General features: G+C 53.5%; 9 protein-coding genes across 9 annotated transcripts; 3 read left to right on the top strand and 6 right to left on the bottom strand.

The window, feature by feature from the left end:
- Positions 1–489: 489 nt before the first annotated feature.
- Positions 490–3,245, top strand: J4E84_003897 (uncharacterized protein; the record flags this gene model as incomplete). The annotated part of the gene is made up of 2 exons (XM_049386506.1): positions 490–844; positions 898–3,245. The coding sequence occupies 2 exons, from the start codon at positions 490–492 to the stop codon at positions 3,243–3,245; spliced, it is 2,703 nt and encodes a 900-aa protein (XP_049245276.1).
- A 133-nt stretch (positions 3,246–3,378) lies between these two features.
- On the bottom strand, positions 3,379–6,938 carry J4E84_003896 (uncharacterized protein; the record flags this gene model as incomplete). Its single annotated transcript, XM_049386505.1, has 3 exons — positions 3,379–4,341; positions 5,574–5,970; positions 6,022–6,938. The coding sequence occupies 3 exons, from the start codon at positions 6,936–6,938 to the stop codon at positions 3,379–3,381; spliced, it is 2,277 nt and encodes a 758-aa protein (XP_049245275.1).
- A 487-nt stretch (positions 6,939–7,425) lies between these two features.
- On the bottom strand, positions 7,426–9,123 carry J4E84_003895 (uncharacterized protein; the record flags this gene model as incomplete). Its single annotated transcript, XM_049386504.1, has 1 exon — positions 7,426–9,123. One exon carries the CDS (start codon positions 9,121–9,123, stop codon positions 7,426–7,428), a length of 1,698 nt encoding a protein of 565 aa, XP_049245274.1.
- A 500-nt stretch (positions 9,124–9,623) lies between these two features.
- On the bottom strand, positions 9,624–10,602 carry J4E84_003894 (uncharacterized protein; the record flags this gene model as incomplete). Its single annotated transcript, XM_049386503.1, has 2 exons — positions 9,624–10,525; positions 10,572–10,602. 2 exons carry the CDS (start codon positions 10,600–10,602, stop codon positions 9,624–9,626), a joined length of 933 nt encoding a protein of 310 aa, XP_049245273.1.
- A 443-nt stretch (positions 10,603–11,045) lies between these two features.
- On the top strand, positions 11,046–12,665 carry J4E84_003893 (uncharacterized protein; the record flags this gene model as incomplete). Its single annotated transcript, XM_049386502.1, has 2 exons — positions 11,046–11,390; positions 11,454–12,665. The coding sequence occupies 2 exons, from the start codon at positions 11,046–11,048 to the stop codon at positions 12,663–12,665; spliced, it is 1,557 nt and encodes a 518-aa protein (XP_049245272.1).
- Positions 12,666–12,796: 131 nt separating this feature from the next.
- Positions 12,797–13,489, bottom strand: J4E84_003892 (uncharacterized protein; the record flags this gene model as incomplete). The annotated part of the gene is made up of 1 exon (XM_049386501.1): positions 12,797–13,489. The coding sequence occupies one exon, from the start codon at positions 13,487–13,489 to the stop codon at positions 12,797–12,799; it is 693 nt and encodes a 230-aa protein (XP_049245271.1).
- A 484-nt stretch (positions 13,490–13,973) lies between these two features.
- On the bottom strand, positions 13,974–15,641 carry J4E84_003891 (uncharacterized protein; the record flags this gene model as incomplete). Its single annotated transcript, XM_049386500.1, has 2 exons — positions 13,974–15,515; positions 15,564–15,641. The coding sequence occupies 2 exons, from the start codon at positions 15,639–15,641 to the stop codon at positions 13,974–13,976; spliced, it is 1,620 nt and encodes a 539-aa protein (XP_049245270.1).
- Positions 15,642–15,846: 205 nt separating this feature from the next.
- On the top strand, positions 15,847–16,896 carry J4E84_003890 (uncharacterized protein; the record flags this gene model as incomplete). Its single annotated transcript, XM_049386499.1, has 1 exon — positions 15,847–16,896. One exon carries the CDS (start codon positions 15,847–15,849, stop codon positions 16,894–16,896), a length of 1,050 nt encoding a protein of 349 aa, XP_049245269.1.
- Positions 16,897–17,148: 252 nt separating this feature from the next.
- On the bottom strand, positions 17,149–17,712 carry YAH1 (mitochondrial matrix iron-sulfur protein; the record flags this gene model as incomplete). The annotated part of the gene is made up of 3 exons (XM_049386498.1): positions 17,149–17,497; positions 17,551–17,621; positions 17,677–17,712. 3 exons carry the CDS (start codon positions 17,710–17,712, stop codon positions 17,149–17,151), a joined length of 456 nt encoding a protein of 151 aa, XP_049245268.1.
- Positions 17,713–17,839: the final 127 nt, after the last annotated feature.

Genomic DNA, 17,839 nt, shown 5'->3' with positions numbered 1-17,839 from the left:
GGGTCAGAGATCTTCTCTTACTTAAAAGCCTCAACTGTAACTGACTCCCCAGACTCAAGCTTGGTCGCGCGTTCATCCGCAGGCTATGTCAAGAGTGCGCGGAGCTTAAGATCGCCTCGATTACGCTGTCGCCCGGGCAGACAGCTATTCGGCCCTTCTCCACGTGGATCGTCATTCGGAGGTAACGGAGCAATGACGACCCGAAAACTGGGGAGCCTGAACGCGAGCAAAAATGCTGACATGAGCTGAGGAAATGACATCGGGCGTTTTCCGGTCGCCCAAGTTGTTCCTGGAGTCTCCCCATTCGCGAGATCATGTGCACACTAGCCGTTCCGATGACATCGCCGTGGTATTGCCGTTGCGCCGTTTGGGAAGACCTGGTACCGGCTGCCCTTAGCGTAATTCGTGAGGTACAATAACTTGTCATGGCAAGCTTCGCTCCTCATCTCGCACGATCTCAACTACAAATCGACCACGTTGCGCTGCAAAATGGCTAGCCGGCAGCAGCCCTCTCTTTTGCGACTGCTCTTTTGGGTGACGGTCTTCGAGTCGGCACCATTCGTTTTGTCGACTTCCAATCATGGCAGATCTCAAGAACCGTTATGGAAAATGGTCGACCCCTTAATCGGCACAGTGGGCCCCAAACCTGGTTCCGCCATCGCAGGCGGTAATTCCTTTCCCGGCGCAAGTTTACCATGGGCGATGGCAAAGCCAGGCATCGACACGAGCTACATTGGGCTTCCGAATGGCAGTGCAGTGGACGCCAATGCTGGATACACGCCTTTGGGGAATGTAACAGCAGTGAGCATGACGCACGTCAGCGGATCTGGCGGAGCTCCAACCTGTCAGTCCTCTGCTTGCGCCAATGAGGCGCCTACGAGTATTAACAAGATCTAGATGGATTGATCTCGCAGATGCCGTTGTATGGCAGTCTCGAGTCTATTAACCTTGCCGACAACATGACCTATGCCCAGAACCGCAGTCTGGAACTGGAGTCCGCAACAGTGGGCCTCTTCACTACGACTCTACAGAACGGCATCAAGATCGAGATCACTTCTGGTAACCATACCGGATTCATGCGATACACCTTCCCTCAACCAGAAGTCATTTCAAACAATCTCTCCACTGTCAATGTTGATTCCACGATGACCGGAGCCCTGTCAGCCAACGAGCACGATGCGCACGTCCTAGTCGACCTCACACACGTGTTGCCAGCTTATTCTTCGATGGCTTACTCTCAAAAGTTCCTGCACGGGCAGCTACATGTCGGGTCTTCCTCGAACGGATTGCCATCATACCATGGATCAGCGACCTACACGGGTGGCTGGCCGCAGCCTGAAAGTCATACGATCCATTTCTGCGGGAACTTCAGTGTGCCTGCAGGATCTGTGCTCACCCCAACATCCGACTATGTTCAGGGAGAACTTCCCAGTACTCCCGGCGCTGGCACGTTTAGCTGGCAGTACAACCCTTATTCGCCACCAAGCTTCAAGTCTCGCCCTGTGCCGCGCGCGTATGCTGACGTCCGGTCCTATGCTGGGAGCGGAATGGGCCTCGGCGCTCTTTTCAGCTGGTCGCCTAAGGAGCAGCGAGTCAACGGCACCCTTGCTCTTGAGGCCAAGTTGGGCATTTCGTACATCAGTGCTGCACAGGCATGCTCTCACGTGGAAAATGAGCTTCCTGATGCGAAATCCTTCGAGGATGTCGTTGACGAAGGAAGGCAAGTATGGGAAGAGAAAATCTTGAGCAAAATTCAGATCGGAGACGATGGCCATGCGACAAGCAACAATAAAACTTTGAAGAGAATGCTTTATTCTGGGCTGTATCAGACAGGCCTGATGCCAACCGACAAAACTGGCGAATGCCCTAATTGGGAGTCAAACGAAGCTAAGCCATACTACGATGACCATTATACGCTTTGGGACACTTATCGTACCCTGCTACCCTTGTATCACCTGGTCTTCACGAAGCCGTACTCACGCATTCTTTCTGGTCTCATTTCTATCTTCACTGAAGAGGGTTACCTCCCCGCCGGTCGCGCAGCAAACTGGAACGGTCGCGTTCAGGGCGGCACGCACGCAGACATGGTATTAGCGGACGCTTTCGTCAAGAGCGTCCATGCACTTGCCGGCGAGACTGGTCGAGGCGAGCTCGACAGCGGAATCGATTGGCAAGAGGCCTACAAGGCAGTGATGAAAGACGCGAACGTATTGCCCGAGCGCAATGTTGATCCGGTCGCTTTTGACGGCGCCACCAAGGAAGGCAGAGGAGCACTGGACGATTATCTCTCCCTTCGCTTCATCACGCGCAACCACACTCGCAGTGTTTCTCGCGGTGTCGAGTATCCGCAGAACGACTTCGCGATCTACAGCATGGCAGCTGGACTAATGAAGTCCCAGGAAGACTTCGATCAGATGCGCGAACGTGCAAGCTGGTGGCAAAACCAATGGAATCCCATGGCAAACACGACTCTCAACGGCACGGGTACCTTCACTGGCTTCCCGGGCCCTAGAAACGCGGATGGGACGTGGAACACCACGGCGTATGACCCGCTGAGCTGCGGAACATGCGGTTGGGATGCAGACATCTACGAAGCCAAGGTTTGGGAGACTGCATTCAGTGTCGCACCACACGACATGGCCAAAGTCATAGATCTGATGGGCGGTGACGAGGCTTTCGTCCGTCGCTTAGACGCGTCTTTCATTCCAGGTTTCGGCACATCAGTCGGCGCAAACAACGATGCCGGCTCTGCTCTCTTCAACCCAGGAAACGAACCATCCTTCGCAACGCCATTCCTCTACAACTACGTACCTGGCATGAACTGGATGACAGTCAATCGGACTCGAGCTATCGTCGACGACTTCTACAGCGACGACCGTAACGGATACCCCGGAAACATCGACGGTGGTGCTCTACCCAGTTGGTTAGTGTTCAATCTCATGGGCATGTATCCGGTGTCTGCCCAGCCACTTTACCTTCTTTCTGCCCCTCGGTTCTCTTGGCTTAAGGTCTCGCTTTTTAGTGGAACGGCAGTCGAGACGTCGTTGACTATCCGGGCCCAAGATCTGTCAAGCACAAGCTATTACCCGCAAAAGGTTACCTGGAACGGGCAGGAACTCGATCGAGCTTGGTTGAAACATAGCGAGATTGCGGAAGGAGGCGAGTTGGTATTCTATATGGGTGAAGAGCCTAAGAAGTGGGATGTTGGTGAGCGGCCTTGGTCACTGTCGACGTCGTCGCTGTAGGCATTGTGATGAGTCGCAATCTAGAAGCAAAGCTTTCAGGGTAGAAACATACATTGTATTGAAAGCCATCTAGTCTTGAAATTTCAACAGCGTAAATGCAGCAAGAGGCGACACAAGTTCAGGTTCCTTCACTTTACCAACCGGCCTGCCCTCCATTGACTAGGAGCGTATCTACGACTTTGCCGTCCAACAAGGCTTCGACAGTGACCAACCCAGTCGGGACATCTTGCAGGATAACCTGCCCCCGGCAAAATGTACACACCCGTTTTTCCTCTATCGCCTTGCTCACTACCAGGTTCATTTCATTCATTTTCGGCGCCAGCGTGCCATACCGTGTCAATGGCGCGGCGATGTGAACGGTCAAGTCTTCACACGACCTAACCCTGGTGCACAGGGCAATTGTCGCGTTAAGTGCTGTGCCGCTCAGTTCTGTCAGGCTTGGAACGACGAATGCCTGGCTATTGATCCGAAAAGTCTTTTCCGGTACATTAGGTGCCTGGACGGAGAAAGACGTGGCATTTTGGATGGCGGGTCCAGAAAGCGAGAACGGGAAGTAAGTCGTAGTTCCGTATCTACCACCACTGCGACCAAAGACGGAGCTTCCCGTCTCGGCTTCTGGTTCAAGTTCCGTCTCGTCGCCGCTCACGCGAAGAGTTAGTGATCGCGGGGATGAGCTGCCTGCCGGTGTGAGGATTCTGACCTTGCCCGAAAGCATCAACTTTCCGTCGTCGCTGAAGTCGTAGGTAACATTCACAGGCTTGACCGGCATGACAGTGATTGACTCAGAGAGCTGAACGCCAGCAGGTACGGTGTTGATGGCTCGGCCCATGAGATCGACACATGTAGCAAGAAAGCCTGTCCCTTGCGCGAATAGATCATGCATCGTCGCATTGTTGTCGCTCTCGTAAAGCCGTTTATCGGAGTTCATCGTGTCGTTATACGACATAACCAGCGGTCCTCCTTTGTTTCCCGTTCCGTTCAAGTATTCGCCGAGGACATTTGGATCAAAGACGCCGCGTGTAGTGTCGAAGTTACTACCGCCATTCGTGTTATTGGGCGTGACGAAGCTCTCGTCTACAGCCTCCGGGAAGCCACCCTATACCGATGAGTGAGTATCGTCCAATCGAATAGCAGCCAGAAACCTACGTGGTGTACGCTGCCCAGAGTGTGTCCGCAGGCCGTGAGCCCAATAGCATCCACCTTGTCGAACCCCGCGCGCTCGAAGAACAGCAACGTCTCTTCCAGATCCGTCTCTGGTGCTGGGACGCCCGTCGTCTTTCCTGCTTCAATCGCATCAACGCGGCCAGGTCGGAACGGCATCTGCGCACCTCCGCATAGATTATTCGACATAACCGTGCCGAGCGCAACAAGATCAGCCACTACCGCTTCGTCAGCACCACTTCCATCACCAAACACTCATCAAGAGCAATGTACTCACTAGAAATTCCCTCCCCAACAAACGGCCTCCAAAACGAAAAACTGTCGTTGAACGCACTCCCCTTATTCTCTTCCCTCGCCGTCTCGAACCCAATACTAGCATCAATACCTCCCGTGCCCGCACTCACATTCGCGGTAATGAAGTCGTGGAACATGACGCGCATCCATTGGGCAGCGGTGGTGCGACCACTATTTCGCCCTGTAGTACCGGTCTGCGAAACATAATTCGTGCAAGGGGTGATTGCGGAGGAGAAATTGGAAGCGTAGGCGCCCCAGTTGTCAACGAGGATGTGTTCGAGGAAGGAGTGTGTGGGTGTGGGGTAGTAGAACGCGGCGCGTGTGATTGGGAGAGTGCAGAGGATTGAGAGGAAAGAGGTGGTGGAGGCGAAGAGTAGCATTTTCGCTTGCAGGTAGGCACTGAATCTATGACTAGGATACTAGTGGTATTTCAGAGTATGCTGACGGTATCTCATCTTATATACCGTCTTCGTATCATACTGTGTCGTCTGAATTTGGGGTATTTCCTCTTCGGGATGCAGTGCTACATGGCAACTATCAAGTGATCCAGATCTCCATGATACTGCCTCATGCACGACTAACGCTGAAGACCTAGTTGGTGGCAGTATGTGATTGGCTGCGTAGACAACACCGATCCAGCCTGCATGGTTGGGCGTGATTAGATAAGCCACAGTAAGCTGACATTCTTCTACCACCACCTGCCTTTTAGGAAGTTCAGAGTTGGAGGTTTCCTATTAAACTTTACACCTCATACAAGAGAAAAACTAAACAAGTCTACAGGCTACATTAAGCTAAAACCTTGCTAAGACAGTGACCTAGCGCTAATGTAGGCTCTAGGCTGTTCAGCTTTTTCCTAGGTTGGCGTGTTCATACTCTGCCTGCAGCCAACATGCTACCCAACTTGAGCCATCGTGTGGCGATAAGAGCTACGGCACCCACACCCATTAAGCCTGCCGCACAGAACCACACACCCTTGAAGTTCTCTACCGCACCATTTCCCTCACCCTTGAGTGCACCCATGGCAGGGTTACCGAGCAGTCCGCCGAAAGCAGCGACTAGATACGCCAATCCGAGACGTACGCCGATGGAGGCCTTGTTGGGCGAGAGATTTGTGAGGACAGGACCAGGGATGATTATGACGCCGCCAGAAAGGAACCCGTAGACGATGCTGATAGCGATGAGACCGTTCAATTCCTGAGCGAGTGGTAGCATACAGAGAGTGATGATGCAGGCGACGGTGAGAGGAAGTAGGGTGTTGACACCGCCGTACCTAAAGTTGTGAGTACTTGGCTAGGAAGAAGATTGGATGATGAGAACCTACCTGTCGGCGATGAAGTTTGGAACAAAACGCCCAAAGATATTGGCCGCGTTCATGATCGACAACAAGTTGAATGCCATATCCTTCGACACACCGAGCTTGATAGCGTACTCCTGAATGAAGAAGAACGGCACGAACGAGGACGCGACGAACAGCGTGAACGCGACGACGAAGAACGTGTATGGCAGATCCTTGAAGTGGTGAAAACCGAAGCTGGAGCCCTTGGATCCGTACTGAAGCTGCAAGCGCATCACCACAAAAGCGACAGCGTTGGTCACCAAGATAATGAGCGCAAAGATGCGAACAGCCCACGCGAACCCGACGCTGAGAAAGAGCGAGCGTAATGAGAGAGTGTAAGCGATACCAGCAACACTGGCACCAGTCGATGCAAGACCAGTAGCCAGCATGCGTTTCTTCTCGAAGAACATGGCTAGCACGGCGACAGGCACAATCGCCATCAGGCCGCTGCCAATACCCATGCACACTCCCTGAGCGAAGAAGATGGCCCAATAGCTCTTGAAGAAAGAAGTGAGGATCAAACCCAGTACCTCAAGGCCCGTGCCAACAGCGATGATACTTTTGAGGTACCCCCGATCAAGCAGCGCACCGCCAGGCAAGCAACCGATAGTAGTGAAGAAAAGCTGTATCGATCCGATCCAGGCAATACGCGACGCATCCTGCTCCGGCATCAAGGTGTCAACGTAGTATGTTTGGAAGACGCCGAATGCGTTAGGCAAGCCCCAACTGTTCGCGAACAGAATGAATCCACCAAGAACCTGCATCCACGCCACTTTGCCATGATCAACAGGGTAATCTTCATTAGCTTGCGCACTCGCTGTGATCTCGTGCGAAAGCAGCTGTTGTGTTCTTTCACGCTGCGTCTCGTGGTATGAGAGCAAACTCTCTCTCTCGGGATCCATGGTTTTGTATGGGAATCGGTAGGGTATTTCGATAGTGATGATAGTGCCTAATAATTGGGCGCTGGTGTGTAAGCTGGCCGTGCCATGTAGCAACTGGATTTTCTCAGGGTCGATGCTGGATGGGGACGCTAGTGGGTAGATGCCGCGGAGGATCGTCACTTTTAGTCATGAAACTGCAGGTACAGGTCCGAGCGGTGAAGGGAATCGCGCAAGCGAGGCACGATGTCGTTTGCTGCGAAGCCGGGAGCAAACAGCACGAATCAGGAATAATGGAGACATCAAAGGATGTTTATGCAGTATGTATGAGTAGTTTAATTGAGGACGCCCTGAGATGGTGATTTAAATTACATTCGGCACTTGTAGCTACTCTGGCTACATCACAAACACCTTCGCCTTGTTCTCTTCACTTCCTTCGTCGTCACGAGGGTAACTCCCTATCCGATGCCAGACCACCTATAAGAGATCCGACACTCTGAACAAAGCCTATCTACCTGAGTTCTTCCTGAGCAGGACCCTGTGCAACACCAGCTATCCGCGCAGACTGTGAGAGAGTGCACACACATATTACCACGGTCAAGAGGCAGAGCGCACCACCGTAGGCCAGTCCGAATCCGGTAAGACGACGAGAGAATATGTCACGCCAGGTGACGACCTTGCCCGGCTTATATGACGAGTCGACCAACCATCTAGCATCTTCTAATCCGGCCCTGAATCGTTCCATGTCGGCCTTTGTGAGACTGATCATGATCTCGTACGGCTCTCCTTCTTGTCCTTCTTTGTCTTCTTCTCGGGGCAAGACCACGATGCCACCTTCGCTGACCCACGCCGCTCGCCGAATAGCAGTCGCATTTGACTTGCTCGTGCCTGGGATGCACCACTCCCTGTCAGCTCCCATCCTTTGCCAACTAGTGATGTATAGGTCTGGGCCTTTGGGAAACTTCAAAAGGGATTGCTGCGCTTCGGCAGGGTTGGTAAGGACGCTGTTGATCTGGGTGACTGCCCATTTCGCGTTGATGGCGTGCAGAGCATCTGTAATCTTGGCTGCGATGTCCTCAAGAGAGGCCACAGCGCCACCAAGATCCAAGGTAGGCGTAGCGGACAACACCAGGTTGCCAAGATAATCCGGGGATGAGAAGGGCAGTGGAAGGAACTTTCTGAGATCTACGACGACGGCAAGGGTCGACTGCGTGTTACCCGAAGCCGTGATCGACTTTGAGCGAGCGCGTATGACATTTGCCCAGACGATGGCTGACAGTGCGGTGAAGTTAGATACACGCTTCCCGATCTTGATGGATAAGTCGTTGCGAAACTCTTCGATAGCTTGCGATGAGAAGCGAAACATCTCGGCAACGACTTTGTTGGGTCCTTCATCCGGTCCTTTACGGAGCTCAAAGCGCCTCGCGAATGGCTTCTCAGGTGTATTAGTAGACTGGCCTGCTGCATCGGCTTCCTGAACCAGCGTTGCAAGCGCTTGACGCGCTGATGACGGATCTGGTACGACGTTCCATTCCTTGACGATATCCTTCAATGGTTGAAGCTGGTCCTTGTAGCTTGGCACGCGATAGTATCTAGCAGGCGGACGAACCGGCGGTAGTTTGTTCTTCTTGGAACTGAGAGCTCGTACCGCATCGGACCATATCTTTTGAATCCTTCCGTTGCCAGTGCCATCGACAACGGCATGATACCACCAGGCGCTCAGTATCAGACCTCCGGGGATGAAGGTAGCCTGGGCCGCGAAGGTTGGCAAAGGTCCTTTCGAAAAGCTTGTCATCCTTTCGGCATACGCATCTTCGCCCAATCCAGCGTGGTGTTTCAGTTCGTTTGGGCAGAAGATAGTAGCGGGCAACTCGTCTGGGAGGAACGCGTCCTTCGCAAGCGAATCGTAGTCATGCTGTGCATCGTCGTAACTGACTGTGAATATACGGCGTGCCTCGGCTTCGAGATCGATGGGGTCGGGGTATTGCACACGGAGAAGGTCGGTAGAAGGGTCTAAGTCCACAGTGCCAGCAAGATATGGAAACTGTCTCAGAACTTCTTTGAAGCCGTTGTGCAGCGCCTCTTTTGCTTCATGGGCGCGACTGATGTCCGGAAAGGGAAAGATGATGTAGTAGCGGCCATACACGCGTATGTGGGGCTGCTGATCGAGGTGAGATAACTCTAGCTCTTTTGGAATGCCGGTTGACATTGCGGGGGTAGTGGTCGGGAGAAGTTGACGAAAGTAGGCTTTCTTCGTGTTGGGCTGGATTCGGAGGCGAAGGCTTTTAGGGTCCGTTGCAGTGGAAGGTCGGTGGTCGAGGCGCAGGTAGCTGTGCGAGAATCTCCAAGGGCACTCCATGAAAATCTACCGGCGAGTATAAATGCTTCGCGGTGCTGTGAAGTCGCACTCTGTAGAGGTGAAACAGGTGAATGCATTGCCTTGTGCGTTGTATTGGCTCTTCGATGTGATGGTACTGGTGAAGGCATCTCGGGTGCGTTGGCAGTTGCAGACGGATGCTCTGATTGATATGCAATACATAACAAACAAAAAGCATGGAACCCAAATCTCCGAGCTTTGACATCGTTCCGACCATGCACTGGCGATCCTATTGCACGGTGTGCTTGCCGACACTAGAGCTATTGGGCACGGTGCGCGAACCGTTGCCCGAGTCGCGTGGCATGATATTCAGCGGTTGGCACAGATTAGCTTCATGCCGCATGTCGCTCGAGCCCGATCATAGCGGACTGATCAACCTGCCCGCCCAACACACCAGCCTTCTGGAGTATGCCAACGGTCTTGTTGACAACCTCCTTGTCCACGCCCTTCACATCTTTGGCGAAGCGAACAGTCTTCAACCACTCTCGCGCGTCCTCTTCCGAGTAATCGAGCTTGGTGCTAATGTACTGGACGGCCTCTTCTTGGTTCTCCTCGAAGTGTTTGACTCCCTTGTTGATCTTGTCCATGACGTCCTCGAGTTCCCCAGTAAGCACTGGCTTGCTGGCGTTGGGTGCCGAACTCCAGTTCTTCGGGTTCAATAGATGGTTTGCGGCGACGATCTTCCACGAGGACCAGGGTGTGTAGATCTCGCCGATGCGCTTGATCTCGCCGTTGTCGTAGTAGCGCTTCGACGTGAAGTGCTCCCACATAAAGAAGGCGGCCGTGCTGTCGTTGACTCCATCGCGGAGGTTGGCAAACGTGTTCAGCACCTCGACGGGGAATGGTGGGCTGTTGGACGAAGTGTCGAGCCACCCTTGCTGGTCGGCAAGCACGAAGCTCATCACGTAGCTGCCACTTCCTATCCTGGACACGCCGACCTTCTTGCCCTTCAGGTCTTGTATTCCGTTGAGCTCATCCCTCTTGGCGCCTGTGGATATGGCCCAGCACAGCGGAGTCTCGACGTATGTCCCTACCACGCTGAAGCCAGCGTCCTGCTTAGCCGCCTGTGCTTTTCCCAGTGCCGCTATCCAGCCTTCGGTAAGGCCAACTCCGATATCGATTTCGTCGGCTTGCAGCGCCGTGACCATGTGCCCTGTGCCACTGGGGAACGGGAGGAGCTTCGCGTCGAGGCCGTAATGCTTCTTCGCAAACTCGAGCGGTGTGGAGAAGTGTTCTATTTTCGTCAGCGGGCGATGCAACAGTATTGATGACGCGCGTACCTGGCACGAAGCCGATGCGCAGTGGTGCCATGGCTGCAATCTTGGTTGAAAAGCTTCGGACTGGTCGTGGGGCTGGTGAAACGCGTGCAAGTCGCAGTGTGCGTAGCATTGCTGGAGAGGAATATGACGGGAGGAGAAGACTACGGCAATGAGGGGTGTATCGATCAAGGAGTGTGAGTTAACAAAGTTTGGTTAGGGCCGAATCATCAGTCGACCGCCGGTGGTTATGCGCAAGCTCACGTCACATGAAGCTGCCCGAGGTCGATCGCCTAGTTCCGATCGGAAGGCCATTCCGATCAGCTCCGATCCTCGCTTTCCACTCCATGTCTCGGCGTCATTCCATGTCACCAACTCCTTCCCATGGTCTTCTTGCTGTTTTCGAAATATCCCGTTCCTAGAATTTCTGTTGCGTCCTCGCGTAATTGGCTATCGTTCCGTCATTCCTGTCCTATCGCCCTCTCCACATTTGCTACGATGTCTTCCGACAGTAGTAGAACATCAATAAAAGCTAGGACGATAGCCATTGTAGGCGCTGGACCATCGGGTGTGGCGGCAGCAAAGTACCTCCGAGCAGAGAAGGCTTTTGATAAGATCGTACTGTTTGAACAACGCAATCGATCAGGAGGCATTTGGGTATACACGGGTGAACAGCGGGACGAGAATCTTTTCGACATACCTCAGACCGATCCCAATAAGGACGTTCAAAAACCGGAGTGGCAGCCCAAAGATGCTGTAGTGAATGGGAATATTGATACGAATGGCATCAATGGAACTTCCAGAATCCCCTCTTTTTTGTCACCAATGTACGAAAAGCTTGAGGTGAGTCCTGACTGTACACATGCATGCGAGACTTAGACTGACTCGGTATCTCCACCTTTCTAGACTAACATTCCCAGAAGTCTAATGGGCTTCCAAGATCTAGACTGGCCTGCGGATAGTCAACTCTTTCCTACTCATGAGACAGTACTAAAATATATCGACGATTACTCCGCGGATGTGCAAGACCTTGTTCGGTACTGCACACAAGTCATCAATGTCTGCCCAGTAGACCCAGATGTCGCCAGCAGCCCATGGAAAGTGACTACGCGTAACCTACTTAAAGACGAAGATGTATCCGAAGTCTACGATGCAGTTATTGTAGCGAATGGCCACTTCATAGTTCCCTATATACCACCCATGGTCGGTATCAAGGAGTGGGCTGCACAGCACCCTGGGCGCATTAGCCATTCGAAGTATTACCGGAAGCCCGAGGACTTCGCCGGAAAGAAGACAATAGTTGTGGGAAACTCGGCGTCTGGCGCAGACGTCAGCGCTCAGATCGCTGAGTTCTGTCAAAAGCCGCTCTTGTGGTCCACAAGGTCGCAATCCATGTTCAGCGCAACCCACGGAACAGCAGGTGAAGATCAAAAGAGACGAGAAGTTCCGCCCATCAAACAGTTTCTCCCTAACAGCAGAGGCGTAATGTTCGAAGACGGAACAGAAGAACACGACATCGATGCCATCGTCTTTGCTACCGGGTACTTTTACAGTCTACCCTTCCTGCAAGACGTAGAGCCTAAACTCATTACCACCGGCGAAAGAGTAAACCATACATACCAGCATGTCTTTTACGCCCCTCGGCCGACCCTAAGCTTCCTCGCCCTCAATCAACGCGTTATCCCCTTCCCAGTAGCAGAAGTGCAATCCGCTGTTCTCGCGCGCGTATACTCCGGTCGCCTTTCGCTCCCCTCGCACTCAGAAATGCGCGACTGGGAGCAAAGTATCGAGGAGGAAATGGGTGCTGGACGAAACTTCCATCTCTTGCCTTTCCCGAAGGATGCCAACTACATTAATGCAATGAGCAAATGGGCATCGAGCGCCGAGAGCAAGGAGGGGTTGGAAAACAACGGCAGGGGGAAGACACCACCCGTCTGGGGCGAGTGGGAGTATTGGTGTCGCGAGAACTTCCCGAAGATACGGCAGGCGTTTGGAAAGATGGGGGAGAAGAGGAGGGACATTAGAGATGTGAAGGAGCTAGGCTTTGACTTTGAAGAGTACCAGAAAGAACAGGCACAGCAGAAAGATATGGACAAGGAAGGTGAGGAGCTGATATAACAAACAATACAGTAGCTATCGGCAATTCCAACGTCTCGTATCATTCAAAAAGCCTATACAGGCTCTACCACACATCCACATTCCATCAGTTACATCTTGTCTTCTCCCCGCTTCCCAGGCAACCAACCCGCTCACACGGAAGCTCTTCTCGGCATCGAGATCGCAGGAGATGACACCCTCCGCCAATCAATCCCGCTCCTCTTCATTCCTCCAAACTTTTGCTCCCAAGGGCTCACGCTCATCCCCACTTTCTTTCCGTCAGCCCCTCTTAAAACATGCCTAAAACTACCCTCAATATCCGTCTCCCCCATGGTACACAAAATAACCCGAATCCTCTCCCCACCACCTACAAACCACTTAATGACCTCCCGCATAATCTCCTTAATGAATTGCGTTTGAAGCTGCTCAGTCTCTGGCGACTGGGTCGCTGACTCTGGAACGTCTGTATTAATAACGAAAGTATTCAAGTGGGGCAATGTGGCTACGGTAAGGAGGAAATGGTGGACTAGGACGACGACATGGCGCGTGTTGGTGGCGGAGATGTTGGTGTCAGTTAGGTAGAAGTTGGCTTCTAGTTGTTTCAGGTCAGAGTGAGGGTTGGGGACGTAGAACCAGATGTCTAGGGCTGCGTAAGCGTCTAGTAGATCTACGAGGTCTTTGCGGTTCATTGATACGCCCTGTAATTCGTGGACTTCGTGGGCTCCGCGCTTCGTGATTATGTGACCAAATGGGTATTCAGCTAGCAGATCCGAGAGATCGTCTTGATGCGTTGATGGATCTGAAACTTCGGAATTCTCTTGTGTCTGCTTGCTTGGGACAGACATGTTTGGTGAATCTGGGTGGGTTGGCACTGATGTTTTGGGTGTGGAGGTGCGGGTTAGTCGGGAAGTTTAAAAAAAGAAAGAGTCAGCGTTAAGTAGGCTCACGGGCGCGTGTGAATGGGCATGTTATAGTGAGAAATTTGCGATCAGCATATCTAAACAGTGCTATGGTGATGTCTCGTCAACAATGAAATGACCTCTAGGGGCCTACATTACATAGCGTTTTCTCTCAGAACATGTCAACGGACAGCTCAAAGTATCCGCACAACAAACCGACGTTCTGGAATGACCTGGCACAAGAAAAATCGTCGTACCAAACATAAGCAAGACAATTGCTACTCAGGCAGAGGGTCAGAGAATGAAGCAGGTGGAAGTAGTGACATAACATGTGTACCTCAACACAGAGACCCCTCCAGATATGATATCAAACCCGAACGCCGCGGCTATGCATCAAAAAGAGCAAACTGATATCCTCTTAGCTGTGACACTACCTCCGTCCCTTGCCTTGCCCACCTCCACCACCTCCACCCATACCTGGCATGCCGCCCATACCACCCATCATCTTCATCAAGGCGCCCATATCGGGCATACCTCCCCCTCCCATGCCGCCGAGCGCGGATAGATCGGGCATGCCGCCGCCGCCGCCTCCTCCACCCATCATCTTCATCATAGCGCCAATATCTGGCATGCCGCCGCCTGCACCACCTGCGCCGCCACCCATACTTTGCATGCGCTTCTGCATAGCCGCGAGTTGTTGTTGCTTATTGCCTCCACCCATCGCGCCCTGTGCTTTCTGCATGTTAGCCATTCCTCCCTTCATCTTCTTTGCCATACCAGCCATCATGCGGTGTTGTGTAAGCAGTTCCTCGACTTCGCGGACCGAGGTACCAGAGCCGCGGGCGATACGTGTCATACGCGTGGGTTGATCGACAAACATCTTTCCGTCCGACTCCAGCTCTTTCTCAGTCATACTGTCACAGATGTAGATCATGCGCTTCAACTTTGTGCCGCCTTCTTCGTCGTCCATCCCGCCCATCATGCTGCTAAGTCCAGGAATCATGCCTGCCATCTTCGACAAGGGCCCCATCTTCATGATGTTGGAGAGCTGATCCCGCAGGTCCTTGATTGTGAAGATACCCTGGGTGATGTGCTTCATTGTGTCCTTTTGGTCGAGCTTGAGTGATTGTACGTGTTCGACGAGCCCTTGGACGTCTCCCATGCCGAGCAGCTTCGAGACGAAAGCCTGCGGCGCGAACCGCTCGAGGTCTAGCATGTGTTCTCCGTTACCGAGGAAGACGATAGGTGTATGTGTTGCTGCGACGGCGGATATGGCACCACCTCCTGCTGCCGCACCGTCCGTCTTGGTGATGACGATTGCTCCGAAATCTGCGGCCTCCTTGAAAGCGCGTGCTTGCGACTCAGCAGCCTGTCCGATTGTTCCGTCCAACACCATAATGGTCTGATCGGGCGTCACGGCGTTTTGAATCTGTACCATCTCGTCGAAGAGGTCCTTCTCTTGCCTGTGTCGTCCCGAGGTATCCACGATGATGATCTCGAAGCGCTCCTTCTTGAACTTCTCCACACCCTCGCCCGCCACGACTACAGGGTCGGTCTGTGTATGGCTACCGTAGTATGGGATCTTGGCTTTGGTCGCGTTCTGCTTCAATTGATCGAAGGCACCGGCACGGAAAGTGTCGGCGCACACCAAACAGGCCTTGAAGCCTCTTGCCTGGTACCATCTCGCCAGCTTTGTACACGTCGTCGTTTTACCCGCACCCTGCAGACCGACAAACATGATGACGTTGGACTTGCCCTTCTTGGGCTTGAAGGGCTCGGCATGGGGGTCGACCATTTTAACGAGTTCATCGAAGACGGCCTTCTGGATGAGGCGCTTCTTGTTGACGCCCGGCGCGAGGTGCTTGAAGTCGACGGCCTTCTTTATCGATTGGCGCAGGTTCATGACGAGTTTGACGTTGACATCGGCTTCGACGAGGGCGTTGGAGATCTCCTTGACCATGGCTTCGAAGGCCTGCGCATGTTAGCCACCTATCCTCAGTCGCCTGCTCGAGGCGCGCACCTTCTCGTCGAGGTTGGGCGACCTCGTGAGGTCGGTGACGGCGGCATTGATGCGCCGCCCGAGATCCTGAAGCACCATAGCGGCGGTTGGTAGGGAGAGATGATAGTAGGGGTAAGGTTGTGGGTGTTCGGTGGTGTGCCTCTCGTGGTGTTCTGTGGGGAATCCACTATGGCGGGGCGCGCTTGCCGTCGGTCATTTGGGCTACTAACGCCGATCGCCTGGAACTTTTTTCTGCGACGCGATTTACCTGCAGCATTCACATAACCCGACTTTCACAGCCACAATGGTCAACACATCGCTGAAACGGAGACGGACCGAGGAGCAGCTGCGCGGCAAGGTGCCCAAGAAGGAGAAGAGAAAGGTCAAGAAGCAGAAGAACTACCACAGTTCGAGCGAGGAGGAAGGCGGCGCGCGCGATGCTCCATTGCGCGGAAGCAGCCAGGAGCCCGAGGAGCCGTTCCAGCCGTCTGGTGTCAATGCGACGTTACCCGGAAAGCAAGAGCTCTCGAAGCAGCAGCTAAGGAAACAGGCGAAGTTTGAAGCCAAGAAGGCGGCACAGCAAGCAGCAGCAGCAGAGGAGTCTTCAGCCAGCGACAACGAAGAGGAAGTCGAAGCGGCGCCCGCGCAGAAACCTGAGCCCAAGTTCAAGGCCAGCATACCTGCACAGGCCCCAGCAAAGTCGGCACTCAAGAAGACTGCGCCCGTCGACCACGAAGCGCCATTGCCCAGCGACGCCGAAGACGATGTGGACGAATTGGATGACTCTGAGCCTGAGGCGGATGAGTTCTCCATTGCCGACTCCGAATCAGATGCCTCCGAGACCTCAACCACGGCCGCGCGCAAAGTACGGAAACGAAACGACCCCGAAGCCTTCGCCAACTCCATCTCCAAGATTCTTGGTTCGAAGCTGACGACATCGAAACGCTCCGAGCCAATTCTTTCCCGCAGCAAAGACGCCGCCACCGCCAACCGCGAGCTCGCCGACTCGAAACTCAGCGAGAAGGCGCGACGACAGATCGTTGCTGAGCGGAAGGCGGCGCAAGAAAAGGGCCGCGTGAAGGACGTCCTGGGCCTGAACGACCCCAACGTTAGCACCGCTGCCACATCAGCGAAGGAGAAGGAGCTCCGGCGAACTGCACAAAAGGGTGTCATCAAGCTCTTCAACGCCGTACGAGCGGCGCAGGTCAAGGGTGAACAGGCCGAGAGGGAGAGCAAGGCGGGCATGGTCGTCGGCATGGACAAGAGGGAGGAGAAGGTCAAGGAGATGAGCAAGCAGGGTTTCCTCGACATGATCACAGGAGGACAGAAGAAGGAGGGTAGCGTGGAGGCCTGAGGACGATTCTATATGCACAACTCGGCGTTTGGGACAAAAGGGACATAGTCTGGATATGTTCATGATACCATATACTATACATAAGTTCAGTCGTACTCAACGCCAGTTCATCTGCAAGCGGAGTGTTCGTATAATACATGTCGTCTCAAATGCTGTATGCGATATGACCCATAATGCCTTCCAACAGATGTCGTGCAATATCTCCACCAAGATGTCTCCCCCAAGATGACACGACTCTTCTCCCAAGTCTTTTCATTTGCTGTCGAAATCGCTAGCCTGCAAATTCCTCGTCATGCTCGGCAGGCGCACGACCAGTCCATCGAGCTCCTTGCTCATCTTGACCTGACACCCCAGGCGACTCGTCTCGGTAAGTCCAAATGCCAGATCCAACATGTCGTTCTCGTCATCATCCGGCTCCTCCATCTTGTCGTAGTAGGCTTCGTCTTCGACTATGACGTGACATGTTGAGCATGCGCAAGATCCACCGCATGCGCCTTCCATTTCTATGTCGTTGGCTTGTGCGATGTCGAGGAGGTTGTCGCCGTCGGCTACTTCGAATGTGGAGGCATGGCCATCCTTGTCTACAAATGTGACTTTGCGTCTAGAAGGTGTCAGTGGTTGAAGTTGCTACAGTTGGGAAACGTTGTGACGCACTCTTCACCCGGTCGGGGTGGGTCCAGGTGACCGTGGCGGGATGCGGGCGATGAGGAGAATTGGCGGTGACTCTGAAGCCATGAGGGGCTTGTTGCTTTAAGAATAGTCGTTTTTGATAGTGTAGACACTGTCGTTGTCTGTGTCTGAATCGATCTCCGACATGTCGCTGCGGTCCAATTGCTGGCGAACCTCCTCGGACTCGACGATGCGCCTCTTGCGCCCGCTATCCTCCCCTCCAAGGCGTTCACACAAGCTCTTCTAGCAGCCATGACGCCGAATTGATGCTCGT

Source organism: Alternaria hordeiaustralica, assembly GCF_023758085.1.
Source record: "Alternaria hordeiaustralica strain BMP 2776 chromosome Unknown scaffold_6, whole genome shotgun sequence".
NCBI lineage: Eukaryota > Fungi > Ascomycota > Dothideomycetes > Pleosporales > Pleosporaceae > Alternaria > Alternaria hordeiaustralica.
Note: the sequence above shows the minus strand (reverse complement) of the source record. Positions and strands in the feature narration are given on the sequence as shown.